The sequence below is a fragment of the Aquila chrysaetos genome, chromosome 13 (assembly GCF_900496995.4).
Source record: "Aquila chrysaetos chrysaetos chromosome 13, bAquChr1.4, whole genome shotgun sequence".
Classification (NCBI taxonomy): domain Eukaryota; kingdom Metazoa; phylum Chordata; class Aves; order Accipitriformes; family Accipitridae; genus Aquila; species Aquila chrysaetos.
In genome coordinates, this window is record NC_044016.1 from 4944243 (window position 1) to 4967479 (window position 23237).

Below are 23237 nucleotides of genomic sequence, written 5' to 3' on the forward strand. Positions count from 1 at the left end.
GTGAGAGGAGGGAGGAACCATCCTGCTGCATCACTATATTGAGTGGTGGGTCATGAAGCAGGGAGCAAGAACCCTTGTCCCCATTGCAGCCAGGTTGCAGCCTTTGGAAAGGGAAGGAAGAGCTGCTGCTGAGTAGGTGCAGGATTGCAGAGCTGAGCTACTTTAGCTATTCATTCCTCGAGTCCCCAAAGAAGCAATTAGTGCATCGATCCCTGTCTTAGCGAGCTCTTGGGGCAGAAGGCAAAAGGATAACTAGCCTTTGCGTTTAAGTAGGAAGCTGAGGATTTTATGGGATTACTTCTTGCTCCTTGACAGATGTAGGTCTTTTTAGGTCAGAGTTAAGGTCAGTGCTGAGCATCATGGTTTGATTTAATAGGCACCAGTAAGAAGCTTTCATCAAGACCAGTATGGGACAGGCTCATGACCATACGAGACCATGCTGGCTCTTGTACACACGTGCATGTGCAGGAGAGAGCGGGGAGACAAGTATTGCCAAGACCCCTGTGGTCAGAGTCCCTCTCTCCCGAGTGCCTGGATGTGCTCCCCGAGCACGGACGTACCACGAACCCAGAGGAGCTGATGCCTGCGAAGAGTCAGACCTCCCAGCTCATCCTGGTTCAGGTGTCCTCTCACCTGCACTGTGGCCGTAGCTCTTCCTAGTCTGCCTTTAAAAGGCTTTTATCCAACAACCAGTGGAGCTTGGGGCTCAGTGCTGGGTGAGCAACTATCCTCCTAACTTCAGTAAACTTTCAGTACTGATTTTCTCTCCTCAGTCCTTTCAACTCTTCTTAACGAAGCTAAGCCTGCTGGGGAAACTTCTGGGGGCTGCCTTGCACCCACATGTTCAGCCTCTGCCACGATTTGTGGTGGGGACGTGATGGTTTACCTGCACTTACAGCACCCAAAGCTAGAGCATTGGCTCTGTTATATTGGAACAGATGTGCCTGACATTGATAATGTTAGTCCTCTTTCCGTGCAAAAATAGTATTACTGGTGTAAAAGCTGCTTTGTGCTATTATAGCAGCAGCCACAGTGGAGAGCCGCATTGCTTTAATTACGGCAGCAAAGCCAAACAAGTACAACAGCAGAGACAAGATCCTACAGAAACTATAAATTCCCCTGGTCAGCTCCCGTGTTTTGGTGCCTTCCCGATGCTTGGATTTACACGTTGCCTCTCTCCCTCTTAGGCAGGGGACTCGACTCTGTGCTTCTCAGGCCCCCACTGTCTCCCTGGTGTTAGCAAGTGACCTGCCAGAAAGTGGGAAGGGCTCGTGTTGCCTCTAGGGTCAACTCTTCTCAGGGAACTACTCATCTGACCAACAGATTAAAAAAGGGAAATAAATACCAGCAAGCCACCCTGTTAAAAAAAATAAACCCGTTAATAAATAAAACCCTAGTGTAATAAAAAGGTGAAATGCAGTGATTCAGTAACAGATTCAATTTTTTAAATGAAAATATCTTCCATACACTGATTCCAGCCAAAATGCATTTCACTTCCCCTGATAGAATATAAATATTAACCCAGACACTCTTTGTTCTTAATGTGTCCTTTTGCATTGGCATGATCTGGAGCTGCCCTGAGAGCTCACATCTCCTGCTGGCTTCCTTCCGGACGCTGGGTCCTCGGTCCATCTCCAGAGCAGACCAGCGAGGACACCTTCTCCTCCCCTGAACGTGGGGCTCCACTGCTCATCCATGCTGTTTTGGAGCAGATTTCCTGCGAGTGCTGTCAGGGTTCAGCAGAAGGATGGAGATGACACCTCCTTTTGCAGGAACCTGAAGGAGGTGCTAGTGGGACATCTAAGCCATGTGAAGTCCCCATCAAACCCCCATGCACGGGATTTTGAGCCCGATTCTCTGCTGCTCAGTGGACTTTACCTTATTGCAAAATGGCTTTGAAACTCTGCCCTTCTGCTGGGAGCAGTGGGCAAGGGAGAGGGCCAGGGAAGAGTAGAGATGATGCTGTTTCAGCCTCTTGGCTGTTGGCTCCAAGAAAAAACAAACCTGACCAACTGCTAGTTTTTAAAAGCACAGAAAGCGAGGGCACGGACTGCTTTTATATGCCCTTCCTCTGCCCCTCTCGCCATCCTCCATGATTTTTATGCTGCGTCCACACAGAAAGTCAGGGAAGAGCTTTGCATCCATTGCCTTCCCCTTGTCCCCACCATGGAGACCAGCCCCGAGTGACACCCTGTAGACTGCGTGGGGGCATGTCCAGGACCAGGCATTGGGTGAAACACTGGCCAGGATGGACATGGGGCTAATGAGCTGCACTATCTTTAGCAACAGAGAAGAACAATGGGGAAAACCATGGAGAAAACAGGGTCATCATATTTTAGGTTTCTCGAGCCAGAGATGCGACTGTGTCCTCCGTCCTTTCCTCCCCTGCATCGCCACCCTCCTCCGCTCTCCTCCTGGTTATCTACAGCAGCTGTCACCGCACGAGCGAAGGCGCCAGTTCAGTAAAGCCCTTAAGCACAAACTTAATTATCAGGACAAGCTTAAGGGCTTAGCTCAATTGGGCCTGCGGAGCTGGATAGAAATCTGCTGAGCCACCCCAGGCCAGCCTCACCGGAGGACTGCGGGCTCAGCTGCACCCCAGCCCCTTCCTTCCTGAGGGTCACTGAAAAATAAAACCAGAGGCAACGGTGCAAAAGCAGATCCAATTCCTGGCCCCTTAGCAGCCCATCCGGGTCTGTAAGATCAAACCCCTCCGCTCTGCCAGATGTCTCTCATCCTTCTCGCTTCTTGACATGGGGCACAAACCCCGTTTTTCCTCTCTGCTCCCTAACCCCCCCCACAACCAGGTGCACGGGGCAGGACGGCTGCGCGCTGAGTGGCTTTTTCTTCTCAAGCACCATCTGGAAGTCACTGCGAAATGCGATGCTGTGTGGAAAGCGGCTGGAAAGAATGACACCGTGAGAGCCTATTTTTTTTCCAAGGAAATAAATAGACCGTGCACCACAAGCACGGAGAGGAGATGAGAGGGTTCGTGCCGGGTCAGGCGCAGGTAGGGCTGTGCAGGGACAGCCTGGAGTTTGTTTGAGTGGTAGTCGCTGCCTCTTAGGAAGCTTTTGCTGGGCAGAGGCATATGGGACAGTCTCTGGTGATGCTAGCAAGGTGGCCGGCTGCGGGTGGCAGCGGTTTCAACCTGTCCGTAGCATCCCCGGGCACACAAACTATTTATAAGTGGGCAATGAAACATGGGGGAGCAAAGTAAGCTACTGCATTCTGCGTGGCAGCTCCCATGTGTGCAGGGACCAGGAACTGGGGAGAGGCTGACCACCACTGCCCTCTTGGCTGAGAAAGGGGAGGTTTAATGTCCCAGGTGCTGGTGGGGGTGTCAGGCGAGCCAGAGCTTGAGGCTTGGCTCCGACATGGTTGCGGCAATGGCCTGGATTCAACTATTTCAAAGGGCACCGGCCGGTCAAATCAAGCCCCAAATTTAAATTTGTTAAAATAACTTTTTGCAAAACATTAAGATGGAGAGAAATGTTTCCATGGTTTTGTTTTTAAATTCCAAGTGGGAAGAGTTTATTTTTTCACTAGGAAACTTTCCCCATAGGATTCGCGACGCTGGCCGGGAGACAAGAGCCAGCGAGCTCCACTCCCGAATGGAGGTGACCCCAGGGGTGACCCTGTGCCGGTCACGTCGCCTCGCACAGCCTCACTTACCCCCTCGGCAAAAGCGAGGCGGCAGCGTGAAGGGCTGCGGGGAGTCTGGGATGCCAGCGCTGCTGCGGGGATGCTCAGCCCTATGGCTCTCATGCGGTTAGCCCCTGTGGCTCTTGGATCTAAATCTGGATGATTAGTTTGGTTATATTTGCGTGGTTGAAGGTAAATGCAATGAAAACTCTTAAATGGCACGCAGGTTAGGGGAAAACCTGGGGAAATGAACCCCCAGTAGTTTTATTTCTCCTTGGCTCTGGTTATGAACAAATGCCTTCTGTGGGGGTAGCGATGGTCTGTTCTTCACCGGCGTGCTGCTCCTGCTAGATTGCTGCCGATTCATAATGTATGAGTGAACGGCTGTTATCCCTTGTTTGTCTTCTGTTGGTTTATACTGTCCTGAAAGACAAAATATTACAGAGATTTATAAAATTAACTGAATCAAAAAAAAAAAGCCATGAGGGCACATCTGGTTTCAATCAGCTCAGTGCCCTGGAAATCAGTTTACCCCAGCTGAGAGTCCAAGTGCTGCTGCTTCTGCCCCCAGGTGACCAGGTAGTCCCAAGTGTTTAGTGCAAAAACACGCAGCAGTGAAACAGGGGTCTGGTGAGCGCTTGAGATGAGGAAAGAAGTGGAAATCAGGGCAGGCTGGGCTCCATTTACTAGAACTGGCTGAAAACAAAAGGCAAAAAAATGGCACTTTGAAGTGCCTGCATCTTGCTCCTGTCACTGGAGCAGAGGAAGAACACAGTGCTTCGTTCCCATTTGCAATTGAATACTTTGATCTGATCCCATTTTATTCTCTCCTCCCGTGTACTGCTTCATGACTGTGGAGCCACGGATGGCAGGAAACTCCTCTTGCTTTGCCCCCTGAGAAGAGTGAGAATTTGGCCTTCTAGAATCTGAGACATAATGAAAACTGATTGCTTGGACATGCGGATTTTTAATGCAGTGGCTCAGCAGCTCAGGGGTTAATGGGCCTCCCTCACTTTCAGCCCAGACTTTGCTATAAAGGCTTATCTACAAGGGAAAGCTTATTTTCATTAAAGGTAAGAGCTGCAGATGAGGGTACAACAGCTCCTCCTGCTCCACTTCTGTAGCCCCAGCTTTTCATACCTAGTTGGGGCAAGCAAAGAAGAAGGAGGCACAGCTATTATAGGACAACTCCCCTGCACAGAGAACACCTCCCCAGGCTTATAAAACATCCCCTGTCCCTGGGATACCTGAATACCTTCACAAAGACTTCCCCAAAGGAAAGGGCCAAAGGTACAGCGTTCCCTGTATGCACCTGACCCAAGAAACATTACATTTCTGGGGGGGGTTTAAGCTGCGCCTGATCCAGCAAAGCACCCAAGCATGGTTGATGGAAATCACGGGAGGTGTGCCTTTTCTTTCAAAAGGACTATTAACGCGCTTATGGTTAATCACACGAATAAATCTCGCCGTGGCTGAGAGCCAAAGCGAGCAATAAAAGCACCGATCCCCAGGCCTCCCGATGGGAATTGGCCAGGACCGGGGCCGATGTTCTCACCAAGTCGCTGGGAAGTAATCTGCACCCTCAGCACATACGTGCCTGGGGATTTTTGTTCGTTTTGGGGTTTTTTTTCCGCCTGCCCAAAAGGCTGTTATCTAGCTAGAACCTCAAAACTATCTGCCCATGCCAGCCGGGATGGCAAGGGAGGTGTCCAGAGGACATGGGTGATCTGAGCTGCTTTTTCTCAGTGGTGGCTGCAGGAGCCCTGGAGGGTGGACGGAGGGGAGGGGGATCCCCCATCCTGTCCCTAGGTCTCCTTCAGGGGCTCGGGTTTATCAAGAATTAGATATTTAAAGGAGCGTGCTTTCCAAGAAGGGGAAAACCTTGGACCTCAAGCCCTGCCGAGTGTAGGAGGGCATTTAGTGAGACAGCTCGATGTGCCTGGTGCAGGAGGGACTCAGGGGGGCATGTGGGTTTTTCATTGGCTTCTATTTTGTATGGAAAAGACAACGAAATCCATAGCAAGTATGTGTATGCCTGAGGGAGACAGGCAGGCTTGTTTCTGATGAAACATCCCAGGGAACTGAGCTATGGCCCCACCTCGCGTCCCACGTTTCAGCTGGATGCACTGGGAGATGAGGGACAGGCTGTAAAACTTAATTTTAAGAGACTTCATAATATGGATCGACACTGCCTGAAGCAGCTCCCTGCCTCTCCTCCCAGAGCGGTCTCCCAGCCACTGCACGTACCATCAGGCACCAACTTAGGAGGTTCAGCTTCAAAAAAGTCTTTTAAAAGTCAGGCCTTTGTCTTCTTTTAGGGCAGAAATTAGCAAAGCTGGTAAGGACAAGCATGTGTGTCCCGCAGTACGCAGCAGGGAGAGGGGACCAGGCCAGGGAAACACAGGGAGCCGTTTCCCCAGTGCTTTGGAGACTTGGTTGTCTTCTTACTCCTCTCCCCAGCTCCAAACTTTGTTTTCAGGAGACTTGGCAGGAGTGAGGGGCTTGCGTGCACTGACTCTGCCCCACTGCTGCCCTCCTGTTAAGGCCGCAGAAGGTTGCCGGTAGCCCTTCGCAGCGAGCTCACCCGCACCCACCCGAATTTCCACGCGTCTGCAGGGGCTAGATCAGTTCCTTGTGATTCATTTTAATCTGGCATAAAGCAGCAGCTTGCTGAAGCCTGATGTAAAACACCCACATACGCTCCCATTATATAATACAAATCTAAGAAGATTAAATTATCCGGTCTGAGGAAACACATGCACGTATGTATGTACACATTTATGTACAGTCTGGGGGTTGGCTGAATGGAGCTGAGGGCAAAGCTTCCCTTCGGAAACACTGAACTTGCACTTGTTAGCATTTAAACGCTGACGCAAATAACGTGTATATGCCCGTGCATAGACACGTATATGAAGTGCTGCAGCAGCTGTATGCTCTGCGTTTGGAGGTGCAGCACGGTAACTGCAAGAAAAGTTTGGAGTTGTGTGCTTGCTTACCCACTTTGCTGGCGAAGCCTGAGCGGCGGCGTGGAGCAACAGGTGGAACAAACCCAGGCCCTGCACGAAACTTTACCTGCCAGCACACAGCAAGACACCGCTCACTGGGTGAGAAAAGAGAAGGGAGAGCAGTCCCCAAAACCACTGAGCATCTCTCAGCAGCCTTGGTGGGCCTGGCCCATGCCGTGCCCCACAGCCGTGCCCAGCGGGCACCTGCCTTGGGGCACAGCCCATTCCTTAGGAGGCTGCATGAGCACCAGCAGCGGATAGATGCACCCAGTCGGGACTTCAGCTGGGTTTGGGGGTGCCCAGGTCTTTCGCCCAAAGATGGGGTTTGCCTTCCAGCAGTTTCATGTCTGGAGGGGAAGGAAGGAAACGGGCTTCACCTACAGCTGCCCACGGTGCCCCAGGCAGCAAACGGATTTGCCTCCTTCTCCTCCTGCGCCTTCCCGTTATTGATGCACATCGTTTTGCTAAATATAGCTCGGCCTCGTGAAGCTTCTCCCTCTGCTTTTACTCCAGCTAGAGGTGCTGGGCACAGAGGGAGCTCAGAGGAGCAGCGCCGGGCGGCTGCTGCCACCGCTCCGGGCCACGAACGTGTACCGGAGCCCTCCCCCTCTGCCTTAGCCCCCCCCCCCCAAGGCCTCCCCCCCCCCTCCATCACCACCACGAAGGGGGTTTCGCCTCCCGCAGATGAAATCCAGCCCCGGCCCGGGTGATGCTCGGGGTGATGCTCGGTGTATCCCCGCGCCGGCCGGCAGCCAGCGACGGTTCGGAGGGGTGGGGGGGGGTGCTGGGGGGGGGGGCAGAATAACAAATAATAAACCCTCCTCTTCCCACCGGGAGCACCCGAACCGAACCGAACCGAACCGGGCCGGGCCGGGCCCGCCACCGCCTCCCGCTCGCGAGACACGCGGTCTCGTCCCGCCCCCCGCCCCCGCCGCAAAGGCGGCGCGCGCCGAAGCCATTCATGAAAATGTGTACGTCAAACGAGGGGGGCGGGGACGCGGCTCGGGCCCCGCCCCCCGGAGCCATTTAAGGCGTCGCGGCGGCGCCCGCCGGGCTCAGACCGGAGGAGGCGGCGGCGGGAGCGGCGGGGTCGGGCAGTGCCGGGCAGCGTTCCCGCAGCCTCCGCCGGTGCCGTTCGGTCGCTCTGCTCGTGGGGCAGCGCCGTGCGCTTGGGTGCCCCTCCCGCCACCCCCACCCCCCCATCCCCGAGGGCGCGGGGCAGCCTCCGCCGGGACTTCATGTCTGTGCTGTGTCCCCTGCCCTGGTGAGTGGGTGCTTCACGCGTGGCGGGGATGGGGGGGGGGGAATCGAGGCCCACGGGCGGGAGGAGGCTCTAACGCCAGCAGGCTGCCTGCTGTGGCCGTGGGAGGCTTGGAGCGGAGCTTCCCCCCCAGCCCCGTCCCCGTCGCGGCGGCGGTGTGTGTGTGCCCCGGGAGGAGGCGATGGAGCGGGGCGGCGTGAAGCCCCGGGACGTGATTTTCCGAAAGCGGGGGAGAAGAGGCTGGTGGCGGTGGGTGCGAGAGCCGAGCAATAGCGGGATGAGCCGCACTAGAGGAACTGCGAACTGTGGGAATTCACTTTCTCGAGCTGGAAATGCCATTAAGGCTGTAAAAGCAGAGCTGGGATTGGCGCCGTGCGCTCCGCTGGTGTGGAAGTCCCTGAGGTTGTAAAATAAGTCAGCAGGAGCTAAAGCACACCAGCTGAAAAGAAAAGAAAAAAAGCAACCCCAAACCCCCAGCGCTTGCACTTATTTACTCTGGTTTTTTACTTTCCCCCCTTAGGGGGCAGAGCTGGAGGAAGTGGAGTTAGAAGTGAACCGCTGCCGTTAAAGCCTCCCGAGGTGTTTTTGAGCAGTGCTCTTGGGGAGCAAAATCAGGGAGTTGCTCCCAGGGGCAGGGGATGTAGCGCTGGTTTACGAGGTACTGAGCTTTTTCCACCCCCTTCCGAGGGGGGGCGGGAAGGAAGGGACCAGAAATAGGCTGCCGGCAGCCTCTTCTGCTTGCTTTTCTTTCCCGATGCTACTCGCATCTTGCTCAGCGCCCCTGGAGCCCCTCAGACCGTTTGAATGCTGTCTTTTGTTTGTAGCTCTGATTATCTGAGATCAGCTGAAATGACTGAAGTGATGATGAACACCCCAGCTATGGATGAGATTGGGCTAAGCCCCCGCAAGGATGGCCTGTCGTATCAGGTAAGTGCTTCGCTTGCTGCTTGGGCAGTAATCCCCTATGGAATTGCCTGGGCTGGACCGCAAACTCGGTCTAATGTACCTTTCCATAGCCTGACCTGATAGCAGGTCTTGCTGTAGTGAGAGCTAGTCAACAGACTGGAATGCTTGCTTGGCAGGAGCTGGTTGTCTAAAATATCACTCGGTATCAGGCTGGATTGGCAAAGGACTTGGCTGTTTCTGAAGTGATGGAGCCCCCACTTGTTCAGCATTCATGGGGGCTTGGTGGGAGATGGGGAGATCGGTGAAAGAAGGGTTTGCACCGCTCAATGGGCTGAGAGGGCTCTTGAGATCTCTCTAATGTGACATACAAATGATCTGCCTAGAGCAGGAGGGAGTTGGTTGTATGGCATTTACATTTTTTTGGATCTATTTCTTTGTTTTCCTGACTGATGGGCCCATTTGAGAGGGTTAACGGTCTTCCATAAGATGTGGTGAGGCTGGAGACAGCCTAAACAAGCCTTGAAATGTCACTGGAGATATGAGTACCTGAAGGCGTGAGCTGCATTCCTTCTGAAAGTTCTGAACAAAGTAATTAGCTATTAACCTTTAGATCAATGACTGGGGTGAAGAGGTAGTCTTAGGAACTAGCTTGAGCCTTAATCCTTTAGTCTCAATATCCCTTTCATTTCCTAGCTTATACTTAATCAAAGGCTAAGTTGTGCATCTTAGCCTACTAGATCCCTGTTTTCCTACTCTTCCAGGAGACTTGTTGATGAGATTTGACACAGGTGCTGAGTGCATGCAGATGACTTGCATCTGGTGGCTCTTACTGGCAGATCCTGATGCAGGGTTCTTCCTTCGCAGATGTTACACAACCTGCACAGAGGCAGTTGCTCTAAGTGTGCATTCAAATGAGGTGTGCTGCTGTATGATAGCATATTTACGTCTGAAAAATGAGCTACAAGGCAGTAACAGTGCACTGAAGCATGAAATGAACTTTGGGCCATGGCTGAGGCCTCCAGTAGACGCCAAAGCTGTGGGGAGGGAAGGGGGATGCATTGCTTTTTTTGGTCAGAATTCTGGATCTGGATAGTGCGAGTTGTTTGGTTTATTGCCTGTGTGTGGAAATAGCTGTGCTTCAGTGCTTGAGTTAGTGGAAAGCATATGGCCTCTCTTTCCTATAGAGGGAGTGTACAGCAGTGAGAGTGGTTGTTAAACCTGAAGCAATCAAACGAGCCTGCATGGGATGTTCAGTTGTCTTTATGGGTCACCATATGAAGAGGCTTAACCCAGTCAGGTCAAAAGCCTCTATTTACCTATCTAAATTTTCCAGTGAGAGGCAGAACCTATGTGCCCTGCTTGTTCTAACGATTGCTTCAGTGAGGTTTTTCCCCCAAGTGCTGATGACCTTGATAAGTCTGCTTGGGCCAACTGGGGAACAGGCCTGTTCAGTTTTGAGTGGAGCAGCTGAACCTGAAGGTGTGAGTCATAAATGGTGACGACTCATGTCTATGCAGGGCTTTTGCATCCTGGATCTGTCCTCTGTAGTGGTCTCATCATAGACTTTTTTCAAATGCTTGCAAGAGCTGGGAACTGCCTGCCAGTACTTCACCTTGATGTAAGCCAAACTGATGGCAGCAAGGGCTGAGGTGTTGAAATGGAAGATCCTGATGGGGCACGTGCAGTGTGTGGGCTGTATGTGAGGTCTGCCTCTAAATCAGGTTAGTGTAAAGAGGATTGGGGAACAGGCTCCAGCCTTCCTTCCCTGGCTGCTAGGCTGAGTGTCACAGTGTAAAATCAAGGTAAGTTGAAAGCATCCTTAAAGCATTGAAAACTCAAGTCAGAATAGCAAGGACAAACCTGATGCAAATTGCACGCTGAACTCTCTGTTCTACCTCAGACTTTGGCACTTTGTGCTTCATCTTGCTGATGGAGAGTGTTTGGTACATGGAAAATTGTATGCTAGTCTGAGGGCTGGAGTGCAATAACTTAAAACCAGACAGGGCTAATGGAGCATGACTGCTCCTACACTGAGACTTGTTGTTCTAAGCTGCAACATCTTCCTCCACTCATCTGCAGAGTTGGGCACTCACCATGTGAGTGTAACAGCCCTTGCCTGGCTACGAGAGGCAAAAAAAAAAAAGTGGAGCCAGAACTGGGAGAGGCAAGCTTCTAGTTTCAAAAGTTTCTTTTATTCTAGTAGTAGAACTTGGATTTATTTTACTGCAGAGATGATCTCAAACCGAGGTTCAAAATGTCCCCCTTCAGATGGTGTAGAGCAGGGACTGGGACTGCCTGGGGAGTTGGTCCATAGGATGTGAGCTCTGAGCCTGGGGGCTGCTTCTGCCACCATATGTAGACATGAAACTCTCTGGACCAAAGGAGATGGTACAGCAGCTTTGCTGGAACTGTAAAGCACATCAGTATCTGCTGTAGACAGTCTTCTCTGACCAACAGTACTGTTTCAAAGTATTTTTGCCTTTACTTGGAATTAAACTGAGGAAACAAACTCATATTCTGAGTATAGACTTCAGTGATCTGATTCCTCTGTACCGTGGAGCTCACTGAACTTCAGGGCTTCTGTCTGTCTTGTTGGTTAAGGAGGGAACTTTGCTTCTTGACTTTTTCCTTCTGCTGCCTCTACTGCCTTGCCTGTGCTCATGCTCTGCGGTGTCTCTCTCTGTCTAGACATCAGCTGAAGATGTGCACCCCCTGATGAAGTTTCCTGGCCTTTGGTGGGCTGGCCATCACTGCTCTTTAAGCAATGATGTGAAAACTCGGACAGCAGAAGGTTGTATTGGTGATAACCAAGTTGCCTGTGCAGGCTTAGTAACAGTTTCACTTGCAAAATGTGCTTTCTCAGCATAGAAATGCCTTTTTCCAGTTAATATGCAAAATGCTCGTAAGCTAATGTGCTAATTTCAAAACCTTTTTATGTAAAACAGCTTTTATTACTGTATTTGCAATGTAGAGCTGCTCTGAGCCCCCTGAAGATGGTTCAGCCAACAGATTTAGAGGGCCTGAGCAGAAGTGAATGGTGAAATAGGGGCATGAGTCTCAGAACAGGGTGGCATAGACAAAACAGAAGATGCAGCTGAAGAGATGATGTCATGCTGGGTCTTGTGCCTGCAGTGAAGAGCTATTTCTGGATCTTTAATAGATGTCCCATAATTCCCATGGGACTTACTAAACAAAAAACTCGTTGAAATGCAGCTGATGGCTCAAGATGCCCCTGCTACAAACAGATGTGCCTATGGAGGGCTTCATGTGCTTCCTGGCTGGCAATCTCCGGTGAGCTGGGCCTTTTTCACTGCTGGTTGGAGCTAATGTACTGTTTGCTGTTTTCCAGCCCCTAGATATACCTGTTCTCTGAAAAGCCTCAGCAGCGCTCTGCCAGCTTGTCCTCTGATGCCATCTCACAGCAGCACAAACGATGCCGCTGACACCGAGGCTGAATTAATCATTTCGTGGAGCTGTTGTCAAAACAGTGCCTTGACCTGAATCCTCCCTTGCTTCTTGGAAGTGGAGCGGGGTCTGAGCACAACTGAAAACACTTTGATGCCCAAAAGCGTTTATTTTGAGCAAATGCTGTGTCCTGAGTTGAGTGTGCTACTTTGCTGCAGACCGGCTGTCTGGCCGGCTCGCTGGTCCTGTGGGACCTTAGGCTCCCTTTTAGGAGATTGGCCTGCGGAGGCTGAGCTTGCCTCATGCCATCAGCTGGGGTTTGGTTGTCATGGGGAGCTTGAGCTCTTTAAGTCATGATCGCATCATGCTGGGATCTGTCTCGGTTAATCACAGCCGCAGCTAGCTGTGAATCATGTCAGACTGACTGAATCTAGGTAAATAGGCTTAACGCTCCATCCAGTGTCTATGGCGAAAGCTTGGGTCGTCTATGGCGAAAGCTTGGGTCATCTGTCTTGTTGGGGAAATCATTTTTGGCGAATGGAAGGCCTCTTCACCAGCACCAGTGAAGCACTGACTTCCCCACGGGGCTGTGGTGCTTGGTGCTGAGGGGTTTGAGCTGCATCGGCTGCATCCCCCCAACTAAACTGGGGGACCAGCGTGTTACTGACCCAGGGCCTGGTGGCAAAGGGTGGAAACTGAGCTTCCTCTGTAATTGTCTTGTTTGCTTGTAAGGTGCTTTGTGTCTGTGCAGCCTTGATTTGTGCAGGGGAAGTCCTGCGTTAGAGCTGGCGCTTGCTGCTGCGGAAGGACTTGAGACTGGGCTGCAAAATGGTGGTGATAGCAAGTGAGTTTAGGGCGACTTGTTCACATAGCACATCTGATGCACGGTTACTAGACAAGATTAGTAGGCTGAGTCAATGTGTATTCCAGAGTCTGGGACCTTAAAGGAAAGCAGAAGTAGGATATGGCATAAACGGAGCCAAAACGAATCATGTTCGCTGCTATGCTATGCAAAAAAGCGTTCCACTGAAATGCAAACTGGAGACAGCAGCTAATCAGAACATCGCAGTGCATGTTTTTTTCTTCCCTACTTGATGCCTTGTTACTGTGACAGAAAATTGTTATGATGTATGAAGTTTCCCTGCCACTGTCCCCCAAGATAGGGCAATCTGTCTGTGACTGAGGAGTTGTCATAGCTCATAAACTCGAGTCACAGGCTGCTGTGTGCATACTAGATGGAGCTCAGTTTCAAGTCATGACTACTGTGCAAGTAAATGTCTGTATTAGCACTGTTTCTTATAGCTGGAAAATTCCTCCAAAGAGGACAGTGAGATGATTTAAGTATTTCCTGAAGTGAGCTTGCCATGCTTCTCAATGGCAGTAAAGTTTTATTTTAAGAACTTAAATGCTGATTTGGGATTTGGAATATTGGCTTGAATACTGCTGAAGAGGCACAAAGCTTAGCTTTTTAGTACTGGGAGGATGAGTTATATGGGTACATTGGGGTGTATCCTATACCTGAAGTGGTATGCCTCTCAGTACAGACTCTGCAGTCTTGTGTAGTATTACCACAATGAAGCAAAGCTTTCCCCCAAAACAGTAACTTAATTGGGAAAGATCTCACTGCCTTAGTCTCCCTGGAATATAACTGAAATAATTTTTCAGCCTCATGGGAGGGGAGACAAGCATTTTAACCATGGGTGTTGGTATGGAGTACACATGTGGAAGTTGTTTTGAATTTAGAAGTGTCACTTGGATTATGGTAGTGCTGAGCTAATCCTCTTAATTGACTGACATCTCTCCTGCTTTTGGTGTTTCTCCATCCCTGTGAATGCTGAGAGAGGGTATGAGCCTCCCCAGGGCAATGAAAACTTTCCATTCTTGTTGCCAAGACTTCATTCAAGGATAGTAGTGCTAGATCATCTGAAAAAGAGGCAAACATGATCTTTCTAAAATTATTTCAAGCTTTCATTTCAAGTTCTGCTTTTCACTGCCCTTTCCACCTGCAAGGCAGGAGTTTGGTTGATTTGTATGTGATCTGGATCAGTCCATGAGGAGAGCAGTTCCCAAGACATAATCTGGAGAGGCCTGTGAAAACCAGTCTTGCTGCGAGTGAGAAGCTGTGTTGAGTAGCATAAGAAGCGATGTACATGTCCTCTGTGGACTCTAAAGGTGTTGGATGTGTCTCCATGGGCCAGGAGTTGGGGCTCAGCTACAGAAGGGGGGGCTCTGCAGAAGCAGTTGCGGCCCCTTGTGCTGTATCGTGCAAGTGAGGGGAAGGAAGATACCTCTGAATTGCTGCTAAATTTGCTTTTAGGTAGCCTTCACAACCAGTTGGTGGTTGTCACTTGTCTCCCATTGAGTGACCAGATCAGGCAGAAGTGGGCACCTGCTTCAGCTGTGTGCAAGGTGGCTCCCTCTGATAAATGAGGGGGAGAAGTTGACCTGTTGCTGCTGTGCTCTTTGAGTGGTGGGGAGATGCAAAGTCTTCCTCCCACATGCCTGAGCTGGGTAATGTGAGCAGAAAGGCTTGTAGGCAGGTTTTGCTAGGCAAGCTGTCCTGGCTGCTGTGCCAAAGGGTGCAGAGCTCACAGGTCAGAGCTGAGCTGCTGCATTCCCAGTGGGGACCTTGCTGCAAGTTTTAGAGTGTGGTTTTTTTTCTTCCCATTGTCTAAATCTGGAGTGGGACCAGATTAGGCATGTGGGACCAAAAAATGCAGCGTGGCACTACTGGTGTGGGACAGCAGAAAGCTGGTGCTTGCTTATCTTTTTTATAAAGTGTCTGGCAATGCAGTTTATTTTGGAGTAAGCAGGGAGGCTGGTTGGGGTAGCTTTTCCACCCAGCTTCCCCAGATGTGCAAACAGTCTTAATCTGAAACCTTTTTTCCTTCGGTCCAAGTGCTTGGCCTGCTGTGTTGCCCTGCTTGTCACATGCGAGGAAATCTGCCTTTGTATACTTTTTTCCATTGACTGTCCACACCCCTTGAAAGTGCAGTTGCAACATCTCACTTCATGCTGCCTCGATGATTAAAAAGCATGACTTAGTGGAAAAAATCCTGACCTTCTTGGGTTCGGCCTGTCCTGCAGCTGTTTGAGATAAGATTGTGCTCGGGGGTTTTTTATTAAAAAAGCTGCACACCACATTTTGGGGATATTTGTTTGTAAGGAAATGACTACTACTTAGTTTCTGGAAAAAAAATCTGGCAGGCTATTTTCAAAGAAATTGCTCCAATTTGACCTAATGTGCTTAAAATGATAGCAGCCAAAGGTTAGTTTAATTATTATACTGCTATTTTTCTTGTACAGGAGGCTATTTTCATGACATTATCAGCTTATGTAACCTCCTGAACTACACTTCTTTTTCCATTGCAACCTTCTAAACCATGTAGTGTCAAGGGTATTTTTTTTCCTATCCTGAGTTTAGATAACGAGTTGATGCTTAAGAGCCATGGACTGTACTTCCAGTAATGCACCACGTGTCTGAAACTGCCTTTGTTTGACCAAGCAGAAGCCACAAAGCTCCAAGAAACAGTTACTGTGTCACTTGCACCAGGCCTGACTAATAGCAAGTAGCTCATACTGCAATGCCCATGTTAACGTGGCCGTGTTCAAAGACCTCGCTCACTCTTGTGCACCTGAAAAGCATATGGGTGGTGGGCGCTGTAGCGGGAGCTGGGCTCCTGCACCACTGTCCCCAGGACGAGCTGGATGTGTGCGAACAGCCCCCGTGATATGCGTTACCTTCAGTTACCTTGCCTGACTTTGCGTTAAGGAGCAACCTGATGGTTTTCTCAGGTTAGTAACCTGGTTGCCACAAAGCTTTGGATGCGAGGGAGAAATGTGGCTAAACAGTAGAAGACTGAATATTGACAAGGAGGGAGTGGTGTAGTTAATAGTTGCTAGGCTGAAGAATGAGTCGATAGGATGTTGTTCCCCTTTGGGGTTTGGGCCAGGGCTTCCCAAGGTGGTGGGTACCTGCATGATTGGCATGAGAAGAGTGATGCTTCATGGTTAATGCTCAGGGCTCCTGGATGGGGAACCTGCTTTCATAACTGGAACCATCAAGCAGATCAGATCTTGCTCTCAAACTGAGGCACCCATGAGCAGTGTGCCTGTCTGAGGCTGACAGTGCCTGGATGATGCAGTGCTTGCATCCCTGCAAGGATGCTCTTACGGCTCACTTGAATGCAGCTGCTGTTCAAAGAAAAGTACAGTGCCTGACTCCTCACCCCACCTACAACCTTGAGGGGAAAATGCATTTTTGTCATTATTTTCTTTGGGGTGTTCAAATGCAACTGCAAGGTGAAATGCACACTCATAAAATTTTGAAATAAACAGGTGGTAATTGTTTAATCTTCTGCTTATGAACCAGGAATCCGATATGGCAACTGATTCTTGTCACCCAGCAGTTCTTTTTCTGGATGAGCTGGGGTTTGAAGCTGGTCCCCTAGTAGGGCATCCCTATAAGTAACAGCAACCTTTTCTGTTCGCGTTGCAATTTAGTCATGCAAAGCTCCTGCTCAGTGGTGGTTTTTCCTGTACCTGTGTCTTTGCCTCAGTTCCTAGTAGGATCAAAGCGTGCATCCCAGTGGCCCTGGCGCTGCTGCAGTGCATGAGCTTGTGCATCCACGTGGCAAGCTATGGGTGGGAGGGAAGGGGTGAGGTACTGCTCTGTGCACCTTGGGGGGCTGGAGAGAAGGGGGTCCTCATATTCCTTGCATGAGGAATGTGGTGCGTAATTGCTGGCTGTGCCACAGGTACCTCTGGCCTGAAGAAGTACGTCCCAGTCTCCAACCCTTCCATAAAATGAGTGTCTTCCTGCTGAGTTTCACTGCTGATGTATGGTAGCTGTAGCATGCAGAACGCTGCCAAAATTATCTCTAAAATGCAGCTGACCTTCTCTTTCAGTCTGGTGCTGTGGACCTGGAGCGCTACCAGATGCAGGCCCTTGCTGCAAGGGTCTGGACTGCTCTAGCACTGGGTTGCCAAGTGCCTCCTCTCCCTTCTAGCAGCACAGCCCGGAGCACGAGCCTGTTCTCGTGTGCAGCTTGACCAGCAGCAGGAAATGAGATCTCCGATTCTCTGATCGAGATAGCTCAGTGTGCAAACGCATGAGCATCAATGCAAAAGCGGCGTTGGGTGGGGAGTGAGGCGTTTGGATAAATACCCAAAAGGGCAGATGCCTATTTGCTGAGTGCTATCCAAGCAAGCGTGTGCTTTGGAAGCCTCTTGGGCGGTGCTCGTTTCCAATACTCAGAGATTAGAGAAGCTTATTTACAAGTTCAAGAGTCTTCCCATCACTCTGTGGTTTACTCTGTGTCCAGACCAGTCTGCCCTGAAGACCCGAGTGTCTTGAGTTGGGTTTTGGCTAAGACTGTGTGAACGCAGGCCCTCTCACAGACTTGTTTCTTGGCTCTTTCAGATCTTCCCTGATCCCTCGGACTTCGACCGTTACTGTAAGCTGAAGGACCGCCTGCCCTCAATCGTGGTAGAGCCGACGGAGGGTGATGTGGAGAGCGGTGAGCTGAGATGGCCACCCGAAGAGTTCCTTGTGCAGGAGGAGGAGGAGGAAGAGGAGGAGGAAAACTGTGAAGATGTAAAGAAGGACAACAAGGAGCAATAAATGGCATCTGAGGAAAGGCAAGGGACTGCACCCTTCTGAAGGAAGAGCCACAATTCTTTTGAAAGTCTTTTTAAAAAAAAAAAGACAAGTTCAATTTTGCACCTGCGAGATCTTAGTTTTCTTGTATTCTCTGTATCGAGAACTGAAGCCCTCGGTGTCACCAGACCTCCTGAGGAAGGAAGGAAGTAACGCAGAGAAATGTTTGCTGTTCTCGAGATCATTATCTGTATTTTTCCGAGGCGGAGGCAGCAGTGAAATTCCAAGCACATGGCAGAGGGTGACCACGCGAGGACCGCTGGAGGGGGGAGCTCGGGGAGGGGGAGGAAAGTCGGAGGCAGCAGCGTTTGGCCGGGAGCTGCCTCCAGCTAAAAGTGTGAGAACAGAGCTGTAATCTCTCAGATTTGCCTTTCTTACAGCTTCCATTTTGTGTGTCGGGGGGTGGAAGGGTGTCCGTAGCAAAGCATGGCAAATGCTCTACTGACGAGGGGTCTGTAGCTCTCCCTGGTTCGGCACCTCCTAGGGTAACATGAGTGTCCATAGGAGTAGTTGGGTTTCTTGCTCTCACTGTTGAGCCTGTTTTCCAGCCACTTTTCCCAAAGCTGTTTTCTCCCCCTCTGTTTGCCTTTAGATTCTTCAATGCTGAACAGCTGTATTTGCAGGATAATGTTAGGCTGCTGCTTGTCATCTCTACTGCGAGGCCCTAGTTTATCTTGCAGGTGGTTAGCGTGAGGTAATGCGCATCGGATGTAAAGACGCTTCTGTCTGCAGCAAGAGCTTACGTAGGTTTGAACACCTCGGATTTTTCTCTTCTATTTGCCGAGGCCGTTGTGGTCAGTCTCGTCTCGTACAGCGCCCAAAGCCAGAGGGTGGAGGTTACGCCTCCTTACCTTGGTGTCCTTGAGGCTGTAGGGTTTCATGTCTCCAACTTGCTCGTCAACGGGCTTGAGAGGGCTGGGATGGGGCATCTCCTCCAGCTTTGCACTGCAAGGCTTCCTCAGTGCGGGACAGGCTGGTAGGGGTGTGCGTGGTGGGGAGTGCTGCCAGACCTGGAGGTAATCCAAAGATGAAACACCAGATCTAGTGTGGATCACCAGTGGGAAGGGGGGGTTTGTGGGAGGGGTCTGTTGGGAGAGGATTAGCCTGGATGTCCTGAGACAAGAGGTTTTTCCGCTTCATAGCGAGGGCAACACATTCATGGGTGTTTAATGAAGTGCAGACTGGCTTGCAAAGTCTGTGGTTGTGTCCTCTTCACCATATCCTGCTTCAAGGAGAAGTCATCTGTCTCTGTTTGGGGAGGAGGCCAGTCTGCTGCCAGACAGGGTAACCTGCTGCTTTCCTGGAAAGTGATGATCTCGCAGCTTTGGGAACCAGCTCGGGAGCCAGTCGGTCTTGGGATAGCATGAGAACAGTTACCACCTAAACCAAATCTGGGTTCATGGAAGAGAAAAAGAAATGTCAAGGCCTTAACCAAACTTTCATAATAATCCCAATGCCACCCCCCTTTGCTTATAACTGGTTCCATTTTTAAAATCTATTTGGACATGTGTGTATTTGTATTTTTAATACCTCATGAGTAGTTAAACGCTGTTGGGGGTTGGGAACTGCTTTTAACATATTGGCAGGATTGTTTTAGTCTTGTCTTGCTTGTGTTTAAACATAATGGCAATAATTTATCAGCTCTGCATAACTGTTTCAGACAGACAGGAGTTTGGAGATGAGTTAGCACAAAGCAGGAGAAATTCAGTGTTCCTACACTGCAGCTGGTCTCTGGTCCAGCAATGCAGACCCAGTTTTACACGCTCCCTGCCCATCTTGATAGACGGTTGATCACCAAATGGTCATGATGTGGTGATATCATTTTCTCTAGCGATGGATTCAGCTGTTGTATCTGTAATGCTTGTTCTAGTCTTGCTGTCTTACTGGAATGAGCTTGTACACCTGCATACCAGCCAGTTGTCTTACTTCTAAGTGTTACTCTCTATTGGTCTCTACTGTCTGTACCACCAAGTCAAAGCTGTATATCAAAGATATTACCATGTGGGCAGCAATGAGATGGCAATCCTTGGACTCCAGACCTGCTGTCTGCCCTAAAGACTTGCATATTTCTGTCTGCATCCTTTTTTTGGAAGTATTGTGTATATTTCTATTTGTTGTTGAACGTATCTAAAGAACAAAGCACTCCAGTAAAACTCCTCCTGTTGTATGATATACATTCTATATTTCTGTAATTCTTTTTTGAGCCTCAGGGAGAAGCTAGCATTTTTTTCAAACTACATTTTTGTCACTGTGACAGTTGTAAATAAAGTTTGAAAATGCTTTCCAAACATAATGGCTTTGTTCTTACTGCCCAAGTGGGTTGGGATGGTCAACCTTCTGGATAATGGCTGGTCCTTGTGTTTCAGTTCTGAGGTGTGCTGACTTGCAAAGCTAATGTAAATATCTGAAGAGACTCACGTCTATCAGTTGAGGCTGTTCTGTGAACCTGGAGACACTTGGTTCATGCATGTGGCTGACCATGGAGCATGCCCTATGGGATTGTAAGCCTAAATCAACTTATTTGCCTTCCATCTTCCTACAGTTTCTTACTGCTGTGTGAAAGGCTGCGGCAAAGTGGTGCTCCAGCTTAGTTGGTCCTGAAAAATCTGTGTTTATATCTATAATTACTTATCTGTAATCTATTCTAACCCCTTACCTAACCTTACAGAGCATGAAGTCATGGAGAGCGGAGGCTATTCATAGCTGCTGTCAGTACTAATGCAGTACCTGTGCATGTTCCCCGTGTGTGCTCTTACCCTGTGCTGAGCAACAAGCATGAAGGTATGCCTTGCCATGCTGTGTGCTGTTAGGGTCTCAGCTGAGCTACCTGTCTGCTTTGGCCATTTTGGGTCTAGAGGTCGACTTTTCTTGAGTAGTTGGTCATACCTTGCCACACACCAGTGGCTGTGTGCTGCAGCTCACTGTGCTGCCGGAGGAAGACCTCGAGGAAATGGTGTTTCTGAGTGTGATTCCGTACTTGTTTGGTGCCAAGGCAGTGTCATGGGTGTAGAAATCTGGCCGTGCCAGGATTCAGTAATGCAAATTGTGTACTTAATGGGATTCAATTTTCCACTAAAACCAGGTGATAAGAAGCAAATGCCCTGGAATACCCCTATCTTTGATACATGGAGAGAAGTTCCTGTGATTTGGCAAGTAACAGACTCTAATCTTACCTATGCAAACAATCTGGGCTGAGGCTAGAGTGTTAGGTTTACATGAGACTGGTTTAAATACACTGACTAATGACCCTCAGATTTAATGCTTGAACTGAGGGAATGCTCAACGCGAGCCCCATGGTTCAAAGATGAATTGTATTGTGCTCAACCTTTGTGCATGTTTTATGCCATAGAAACATAAATGCAATGTTGAAGCTTGCCTCTCCTTTTCTTCAATTAACCTCTAGCTAAGGTGCCTTGATTTTGTTCCCTCCTCAGGCATGGAGTTACATTCCTTGTAGAAGCTGCTGCAGCGTTTCCAAGATGAAGTGCTGATCTGAAATCACTGAAGATGTTCAGTCCTGCCCCAGAATGTTTCTGATTAAAATGCAGCACTGGTTAGGGAAACTCCAAATGAATTGAACTTGTCTGCTACTTTCATGTGCCTCACATGAACAGGTTTTTCAGGCTCATGTCAGAATGAAGCCACTCACTTTGTTTCCTGATGCATGATCCTATTTTTGGGCCAGACCAGAAGGGCTGGCCTCTGAGTGGGGCTCACTCTGCCTGGGGGTCTGCCTTGTATCTGCCTGGAGCAGTGCTGGCAGGAGAAGGAGGTTCTTTCCTGGTCCTTGGCTCCAGCTGTTATGGTCAAACTGGAACTTGCATCACCAAATGAAAATGGGCTTGATGCTGAATAGGTGACCCTGAGTCATCCCAAGAACTTGGTGGGTGGCATAAGGACCTTTCTTTGCACATAGAGCAATGTTTCTTCTGGCTCTTATTTAAATTGGAGGCATTTGTCCTCAAAGCTTTGCCCTGTAGTTGCAACTGATGACACAGCAAGCTGTGCACTGCTGCCCTGCTTAGTTCAGCCTGTGTTCGCTCTCCCAAATATTTCATTTGTTGTTTTTGGTGTGTTTCCACTTCTGTTCGGCTTCATCAAAGCACAGTCACTTGAAACGCACTGCACAGATGAACCTTTGGCATCTGGCTTTGCCTACGTTTGGGTGCAGCTAGGCAAAATTGTTGCTCTGCAGGAGTACAAAGATAATTCACCATCAGCGTTGCACATGGGGAGCAGCCACCCCCTGGATACAGGTCCCCTTAGTGCAGGTCCAAGTCCTGCTCTGGTGTAACCATGCTCCTCCTCATCATTGCAAGCAACAGGAGAACCAGCATTGTCTTCCAACTGCCAGGTGAGCTGTCTCCTTCCCATTTTAGTCCCCGTAGGAAGTTCTCAGCAGCTGAGGACATGGAGTTTCATCCCTGTGATGTCAATCTGCTTTGAGATGCCTTGAGGCACAATCAAAACCAGAACAAAATCCCCCAAATGCTAGCCTAGTCACCTGGAACAAACCCAGGGATGAAAGGAGCAACGGCCTTTTAACGCATGTGCTCTGAGCTCTTAAAAAGCAATCCTGGGCACGAAGCATCTCTGTATGAACAAGAGCAATTACTATTGCTAAATCCTTGCTTGAGGAGAAAAGCTCTGGGCGTTTCATGGTTCAAATGATGCCTTTTTGCTTATGTTTGGACAGAAAAGGAATGGGTTTAGGAAAGCAGAGGTCTGGACCTGAGAAAAGCACTGCAGAGTTTAATTATGCACCTGTCTGATGCCTCCACGGTTGGCAGCATCTGTGTAAATGCATCTATGCTTCCAGGAGCATGTTGTGAGTATGTGTCTACATATCTTGCTGCTGGAAGCTTGTCGCTGCTGTGTTTCAGGGTCTTCTGGTGAAAAGCTGGATTAAAGGCTGGGGGTGGATGGGCACTGTTGTGACCCTTTTAGGGTTTTTTTGCCCAGGTGTGCTTGGGCAGGGGTGAAGCGTGCCGGGGCTCCCTGCAGCAGAAGGGCTGCGTGTGAAGGTGTGGAGCATCCCTTGAGCAGCAGCTCTGCCCGGGCCCTCCCACAGGCCAGCAGTGTCGATAGCACAGCGGCATCAGCTTTTCAGCCACTCTGGTTAGAAAGGTGTCTCTTTTCTACAGCTACAGCTGTCATCCACCTTCAGAAAGGGCTGTGTGAGCCCGGCTGGAGAGCAGCTCAGCTGAAGTAAGCTCAAACCGGTCATAACAAAAATGAAAGCTTGTGAGCGTTGTTTTTAGGAGGGGGAGGGAAGAGGCTTCAGGCCCAATACCTTCAGCAGAAAAAACCTGCTTCACTCGGGAAATGCCTAGGACGGGTGCTAGCGCTGTGTGTG

The 23237-nt window shown here is 49.8% G+C and overlaps 1 protein-coding gene across 1 annotated transcript; it reads left to right on the plus strand.

Annotated features, from left to right (window-relative positions):
• Positions 1-7695: 7695 nt before the first annotated feature.
• Positions 7696-20169, plus strand: LBH (LBH regulator of WNT signaling pathway). The gene is made up of 3 exons (XM_030035492.2): positions 7696-7914; positions 8736-8838; positions 17645-20169. The coding sequence occupies exons 1-3, from the start codon at positions 7889-7891 to the stop codon at positions 17843-17845; spliced, it is 330 nt and encodes a 109-aa protein (XP_029891352.1). The 5' UTR covers positions 7696-7888; the 3' UTR covers positions 17846-20169.
• Positions 20170-23237: the final 3068 nt, after the last annotated feature.